Source organism: Gadus macrocephalus, chromosome 21, assembly GCF_031168955.1.
Source record: "Gadus macrocephalus chromosome 21, ASM3116895v1".
Classification (NCBI taxonomy): Eukaryota; Metazoa; Chordata; class Actinopteri; order Gadiformes; family Gadidae; genus Gadus; species Gadus macrocephalus.
Genome location: NC_082402.1, coordinates 7,020,349 through 7,028,469, shown reverse-complemented (window position 1 = coordinate 7,028,469; position 8,121 = coordinate 7,020,349). Strand labels below are relative to the sequence as shown.

Below are 8,121 nucleotides of genomic sequence, written 5' to 3'. Positions count from 1 at the left end.
CGCGTTGTTTCTTAACGCGAGTAAAATGTTGCTTGGTACGCATGATACGCGTGTACGCACCTCAAAAATTGCCGATTTTATACGCGTGGTACGCGGGTAACGCTTTTGGTGTGTCCGCACCTTTACTTCGCTCCGTCGTAAAAATAAATAAAAAAGCGAAACATTTCCTCGCAATAAAAACAACAAACATTTTTTTTCCAGATTGGTTCGCTAGTGGTGGAATTAATTTTTTATTCCGATTTCCAGTGACTTGGTGGTTTTACATCGTTTTTTTCCTTTGTTTAATTTATAACTGTGCATTTTTCTGTGGTGTTCCAGGGTAATTTCCATGATGGCACCTGTTCAGCCCTAGGTATTGGGTTGACTCGTCTCAACCCTCCCACTATTGTTAATGACTAACAACAAGCGCAGTGACATTCTATCGCGCTCTCACGCTCACATTATCATTGATACTGAGCGCTTACAGGTGAACTATTTCCCGGGAGTTGACATACTTTATTTTTTCCCGAAAAAAACCCTATATGCAAATGTATGTCACAAGTTTAAGTTTAGAGAGGACAGACAGCCGTTAAGATGAAGGGAATACCCAGGAAACGTCGAAGAAGTCGGATTTGTGTTTGAAGACCTTTACGATCAGGAGGTCTTGGTGGAGACAATTCCGTGTTTATTATCATATGTTGCCATGGAGAAGTGGACCATGGTCCTTGTTTTCCATGTAGGAGCGCTATATAATGCAGGTAAGGGACACGGCTTATCTTTTTTTTTCTCACGGCGGGGTTTCTAAAGCATACTTGTGGGAAAGTTTACCTTACACCCTGAATGCAGTGCATGTGCGTAAGATCTTAGGAAACGTATCTATGCAAAAATTATTAAATTGATAACCATAACTTGGTTATGATATACTGTATATATATAATTACATGGGAAATATAATTTATTATAAATAACTATACATAAATATGAAATATTATTATCATCGAGTATATCATTGTCATATCGCAGGTATAGCCTACGTATAAAAGCCCTATTTATTATCTTCAGTTTCATGAGACACTAATCATACTTGTTAGTTGTTATCCTGACTTATCGCATAGACTGAACTCTTTTACAACTCTGACTATTTTTCTGTGTGTGTGTGTGTGTGTGTGTGTGTGTGTGTGTGTGTGTGTGTGTGTGTGTGTGTGTGTGTGTGTTTGTGTGCGCGACTGTGTGCGTGTGCGTGTGTTATTATTTCTCTTTCGTTCTCTAGCCTTCTGTTCACCTCCCATGCCCGTCGATGTCTGGTTCTCTTCCATAAATCTTCAGAATAGTCTCCATTGGCTTCCTGGGGAACACACTCCACCGGGCACCTACTTTAGGGTGCAGTGTGCCATGTACGTGTGTGTGCTTACTGTGGACTGCGGTGTCGCTGGGGGGTGGTTGTGGTTTTAAATTGAAGGTTGTGCTTATCACTTATTTATTTTGGCTTTGAAAAACTACAGCAATGTCCTTAAACAATTAAAAAGAAAGCAGCTATATTTGATAACATTCTGTTCTATTGAGTCATTCATGTCCATGCTTTATCCAACTTACTCTGAATTCAGGGGCATTATTAAACAACCACAATGGTACAGGCAGGGGCAGGTAGAGGCATTGCTAGGATTTGGGGCTGAGCCCATACCGCTCTATGGGGGTCTAGGGGGGACTCTATCCCCCGGAATTATTTCTTTATTAACAAGAACTATTTTGATGTCTTTCTATGCCATCTGGCATCTTATTTACGTACATACCCGTGTCATTGAAAAGCACATTTAAAAATGAATCATGAATTGTGATGTAATAATCAGTATTAGTATTGAGTAGAAGCAGAGTACCTTACAACTGTTATAATTTGTATTATATTTAGGAATGGACATGCTCGAGTACAACCACTATTATAGTATTCCTTTGAACTTTAACGTGTACAGCTATGGCGAACGCTGGAGGGTGGTGCCGCACTGCAGAGAACTGGAGCTGACCCGGTGTGATCTGACCAATCAGACGCAGGATCTGGAGCAGGGCTACTTCGCAAAGGTCCGAGCTGTAGATCGCACTGGTCCCTCTAAGTGGAAGAAGACGCAGAAACGATTTGACCCCAAGACTGATAGTAAGTGGAGGTGAAATTCAAAGTAAAATGCTGTTTTGCAAAAAACAAAGAATTACAAACTGTTATGTATTAACTGCAAACGAATCCTGAATGTCTTCATCTGTTACAATGGTGACACTACAGTCAAACTCAGTATTATAAAGTAGTATTCTCTCGTCATCACCATTTACAGCTATCTTAGGCCCCCCATTGGTCACCCTGGAAATGAAAGGCAACAGTGCCATTGTAAACATGAAGTCACCAATGAGATACCAGCCAGACAACAGCAAGCCAGAGATGACCATGTTGGAAGTCTACCCTCAGATGGCCTTTAACCTCTCCATTCGCATTGCTGACAGCAAAAACCTGACGGTAGGTACACGGATGGTAATCGAATAAGTCAATACCTTGTTCAACACCTTGTTCCTGGGCTCACGCAAGATACCCAAAACAACCATCAGAGTCCCTCTGTGGTTACACAAGTTCTCTGCTCAATTTCAGGGTCAGCACAAAAAGGTGTGACAATCTATTTCCTATTGGGTTACTGTGACTACACCAAGCCAATCACAAACCACCCACACCCTCTCTAGGCCAAAGATATGGCTGGGTGTGATACCTGGGCAACATGGCCCCCCCGACAGAGCTCATTGCAAAACACAAAATTCAGTTTTCATTTCCAAAGTAATTCGTAATCTTGATTTATATTGTTATATTTACACCCTAAATATCAGTATCTACATAATTTTACACTGAAGGATGATCGATGAAGATCCAATGTGTAATCTGTGTGTGCGTGTGTGTGTGTGTTCAAATGTATGTGTGTGCAGCAACATATCCCATTCTCCTCCGGTCGATATGTGTACCGCCTGATGGACTATGACACAGAGTACTGCTTCTCCGCCCGGACCAGATTCAACTCCATGCTAATCGAATGCCAGCCCTCCACCTGGCACTGCATCAAAACACCTCATGGTACAGTTTGTATGTGTGTGTATTGGTGTGTATGGGTGTGTAAAAACTGTTTGTCAGTAATGTTCAGAGGATGATTGAAAGGAATGTTGCTGAACAGGAAAGGGGGGGAAACGACAATTCAAAATATCTATTCACCACAGAAATGCGATTATAATCTCCTTGTGTTTATGTCAACCTTGAAAGCCATTGGGATTCTTTCTTTGTTTTCCCGCATCTCTCAATTTAAGCGCCCAGGCCTGTCACGTTCCTTTTAGCAAACTGTCTATTTTAGTGATGCAAGATACAGTATATATTGGGTCTGATCAATTGTAGGCTGACAAATTGTAGCCATGCCATCGCCATTAGTCTGGAACTTCGCGGTTCATTTTCGATTTCGAAGGGGTGTCATCAACAGGCCAGACCAATAGTGCCTCTGGACACAATTGGCTGGACCTACAACCAACCAGAGCAACATAACGTGTACCACATCCGCGGCAGCCATCTCGGTTGTATACAAAAATGACTCACTGACGCTCCCTGAGTGTGCGTCATCGTATTAAACCAGCCACATAGTAGATACATGGTTGTGATGGGCTCACCTCGGGCCAGGTCTGCTAGAAATATGGCTGAACAGGAGGGGGGCCAAATGCATATTTGTACGTTGTATTACTATGTTTTATTCCGATAATTAAATTATAGCCGATAAATAGAGCCGATAACAGGAGGCCAATATTGCTTCTGTTGGCTTAACCATAGGGCTTTAGAAGCGTTGCTCACTGTTGACTCGCTTATTATGTCCAACGTCTGAAATTAGTAGAGTCACGCAGTGTAGTGGATGTGGTTATTAAGTAATCGGTTATCTTGTCTGTAACCGGCCATGCAAAGCAGATAGTTATTGGTTATCGTATCATTGTATCATTGACAAAAAGTCATTATTGTGCATCCCTGGCAAATCCTTTTGCAACATATGCAATACATTGTTCATGAAGGTAGGTGATTCAATATGGTTGACTTCATGACGTACAATGCAAACACAGCAAGTTTGTTGAAGGAAGGTTGAGCTTGCACAGTGATCCGTGCATTCAAGCGACACCATCAAGTCTTTGTGCACTTGAACGGGGAACTTTTGCTGTACACACTCATCATCAAATTGCTCAACTCACGGTACATTTCTGAATGCACCCGAAGTGTGTGAGTACCTAAGCAGCCATGGTGTGTAGAGATAAAGAACAGGCGTCTCTTCCTGCTCTCTCTCCAGACCCGTTCATCGGCCAGCTGAGGAGCGTGGTTGTGGGGATCGTGGTTCCGTTGTGTTGCATATGCGTGCTCGGAGTCGGGGCCTACTTCATCCATTACCTGGTGTGGGGCAAGGAGGAGAAATGGCCACAGGCACTGGTAAAATACACACACTCACACACGTCGTACACCCATATCCTTCACCATACTACACAGTGACAGTTTGTGCGTATGCATGACGTTGTTGTAATGCAATGCCCACAGCATGCGGTCACACCCAGGAAGACCAGTTATCGTCCGCATCTCGGATGACTCTGAGAACACTCCTAACCCTAACATTCATGTTTTTCTGGTTCCCCCCCCTCCTCCCCAGGAACCAACGTGCCACTCCTTCCCTCCGCCGACTTACACTCCCGAGCACTTGGACCCCATCCACGTCGGCCCTTACCACCCCAAGCCGCCGCCGCCGCCGCCCGACAGCGCCTACGGGCCGCAATCGCCCATTGGCTACGCCTCGCAGGGTCGGGGCGTGCTCCCGGACCTGCTGTGCTACGCCCTGCAAGGTCGGGGCGCGTCCCCGGAGCCAGCGCCACCCTGGGAGGACTGCCACGAGGCGGGAGGCACGGACTACGGATTCGTCAGAGGGGATCCGGTCGGGGGCGGACAAGAGGGCTCGGAGGACCCCAGGGAGGGGCTGGGGCACGGGGGGGAGGGAGAAGGGAGGGGTAGGGGGGAGGAGGACGAGGAGGAGGACGAGGACGAGGACGCAGGCATGATCCATTGGGACCCTGAGAGTGGAGTGTTCGTGCGTCCCGAGACGTGGGCGTGGGCAGAGGGAGGTTTGGATCGCTGGCTGCTGGGAGCGGGACAGCCCGGGAGCAGAGGAGGGGAGGAGGAGGAGGAGGAGGAGGAGGAGCAGGAGGCGGGAGCAGAGGGAGGGACAGGAGGTGTGAGGCTGGAGAACGTGTTTGTGCGGCAAGGGTCGGAGGAGCAGAGAGAGAACGCGAGGGCGATGGAATTGGAGATGGGAACCTTGCTGGCCAACTGGAGCGTAGTGGTGGTGGACGAGTAGGGACCAAGGAGCACGGACACCACTCACCTCCTTTGTATTGACGTATATAGTTTAGTATATATAGTAGATGCATAGCTTTTATTATACACTTTACTATGCACAACAGTGTCCTTTTTTTAGCCTTTGACAAATGACAAACTCAATAATTATGAACAAATCGTACTCTTTCGATTTTATTATTATTATTTGTGTTATTATTGAAACGATAGACTATTTCTGTATAATGGTGACCCTTCCTAGAATTTGAAGTACATGTATGCAAAGATTCTATTGGGATCTTATTAGTTCAGGCTCAGTTCAAGCATGTTTTATGGATGGGGGTGAAATCCTCCATCGTGATGTAACCTCCATCATGACTCCTCCTGGAGGTTAGTGGAGGAGTGGAGTAGGGCACATTGACCCATCACTGACCTCTTTAACCTACTTCTTCTCACTGGCTCTTGGCGGACAGTGAATGACGGATTAAAATCGCTGACTTCAATGCATTCCAGAATCCCGGTGAATATCAATGTTTTACCTAAAATTAAGGTGTTTTGTAACTCCATTGATGGGATTATTATATTATTATGTTGTAGTTTTTTTTTTTTTTTAAGATATATGTGGGCCAACATAGAACATAAACTATTTTAGCTCTTATCATCATATTATTAGTATTGTTTATATTATCTGTGACATTATACAATGGTTTTTAGATGAAGTAAAACTTTAGCACTTGAATGCCCACTCACTCTGTCCACCGTGTTACTACATGAGCGCTTATGCTTTTTATTCTAGAAATTATTTGAAGTCAAATGTATGGTTCTGTAGTGCTTTTGTCCATCTACAATAATAATGTGTTGCATTGGATTGTTATAAGATCTTTCAGTCCAACCTTCAACTATAGACACCGAATCTATGTAAAACCTTCAGGATGTTTCAGTTGAATCAACTGGTTTTACTCAGGTTTAAGATTGTGAACTTCATGTATTTTCTATATGTCCTAGGCTACTAGACACGAGCCCTTCGATTTTAAATAAAAAATGAATATATAAACACTACAGTCCATGCAATTGTAGTTCATCTCTTCCTCTTTTCTACTATTCTCTTCTCTTCGCTCTCTCTTCACGACTTTTATGACCACTAGGGGGAGCACTGCAAACCATCAGCTGGTCCTCCAAACATCCCTCTCTCCATCTATCCCCCACAACACCTCCCCCTCTGTAGCGTTCTCCTCGTTGAACCGACGTGATGGCGTGGTGTCGCAGACGCCTGGGTGGGGCTTTGCCGATAGACGTGCATTTCCGCCCGGCTTATGTTTCCTGCACTCCGCATTTAAATGAAGCTGCACAACGTCAGCCTCAACATTCACTATCATTGCTGAGTGGGAGAAAGCATCTTCGTAGAAGGAGATTTTATTTTCGAAATTATCCCATGCGCGTTTATTGAAGGGTTTTCCGGCATAGATTGCGTCAAGGACTGAACAATACCATTACAAAGAGTACCTTGCACGGTGCATCATCTCTGGGATACATCTGCTGTCCAATGGACGAAATTTGGACTGAATAGCGGGTAAAGTGGAAGTCTGTGTTAGAACAATAATTAAGGCTTGTCGTTTCACGATATGTTGTGTAAAAAAAAAACATATTTTAGCACGGCCATAATAGGTTGAATATCCTTGGAAGATTTACAATAATCGGTGGATTGAATGAAGAGGCTTTTTAACGACACCCTTTTTTTATTATTTTAGACCTAGCCTAGTATCCTGTCGTACATAGATAAACATTTGGTGGACTGCAATAATTAATATATACTAGCCTATTTCAACTCTTTAAGATTTAATAGCCTATTCCATTCACATTGACGCACCTATGTGTTATTACAAATCTAATATTTAGATGATCTATGTATATAGGCTACACAGATCATACATTTCACGATAGACCACAATATTTAAGTATGCAAAGGACTACATGTGGGAGCTGAAACTACACATGTGACTCAGTGCTTCCAGGGTTCTGTGTCGTGCATTGGCAGACCTGAACAGAGATCCACATCACCTGCTAATCCTATAAATGTTCTTCTAGGCTACCATCCCAACTGCCCTTTAACCCCTGATTACATCACACAGCACCTGATCCACGACCGGTCCAGATCAGCCACCATCAATAATCCATCAAGCGGCGGTAAACAGAAAGCGAGGAGGAGCGAGGCACCATGTTCAGCTGGCTGGGCACAGACGACCGGAGGAAGAAGGACCCCGAGGTGTTTGCGACGGTCAGCGAGGGCCTCAAGAAACTCTACAAGACCAAGCTGCTGCCCCTGGAAGAGTGCTACAAGTTCCACGAGTTCCACTCCCCTGCCCTTGAGGATGCCGACTTTGACAACAAGCCCATGGTGCTGCTGGTGGGACAGTACTCCACTGGCAAGACCAGCTTCATACGGTGAGGGGACACTCACACTCACACATACGCGCACACACACACACACACACACACACACACACACACACACACACACACACACACACACACACACACACACACACACACACACACACACACACACACACACACACACACACACACACACACACACACACACTGCGTTGACCTTTGTCGTCCATTATGGATGTTAATATGTGGATGTGCATTACATAGATCCTTGAATGAGGTGGAAATAGTGCATGCTCTCTCACACTTCCCTCCTGCTAAGATAAATCCAGACTCAAGTGCACGTCATGTACACATGTATGTTTGCACACAAACAAGCACACGCACGA

The 8,121-nt window shown here is 44.6% G+C and overlaps 2 protein-coding genes across 5 annotated transcripts in view; both read left to right on the top strand.

Moving 5' to 3' along the window:
- Positions 1-374: 374 nt before the first annotated feature.
- il20ra (interleukin 20 receptor, alpha) lies at positions 375-6,398 on the top strand. Its single transcript, XM_060041599.1, has 7 exons — positions 375-737; positions 1,250-1,373; positions 1,947-2,125; positions 2,298-2,476; positions 2,932-3,076; positions 4,314-4,450; positions 4,665-6,398. Exons 1-7 carry the CDS (start codon positions 683-685, stop codon positions 5,361-5,363), a joined length of 1,518 nt encoding a protein of 505 aa, XP_059897582.1. The 5' UTR covers positions 375-682; the 3' UTR covers positions 5,364-6,398.
- Positions 6,399-6,618: 220 nt separating this feature from the next.
- Positions 6,619-8,121, top strand: part of ehd3 (EH-domain containing 3) — a 16,780-nt gene continuing 15,277 nt past the window's right edge. For 2 of the 4 annotated variants that reach the window (XR_009523605.1, XM_060041247.1), the window contains exons 1-2: positions 6,619-6,911; positions 7,471-7,783. Coding sequence is in view for 3 of the 4 variants with exons in the window: in XM_060041247.1 (XP_059897230.1) it covers positions 7,557-7,783 (227 nt within the window). In the remaining variant the exon portion in view is untranslated. Of the gene's footprint in view, positions 6,912-7,426; positions 7,784-8,121 lie in introns of all 4 variants that reach the window. The other 2 variants (XM_060041248.1, XM_060041249.1) reach the window with 2 other exon arrangements.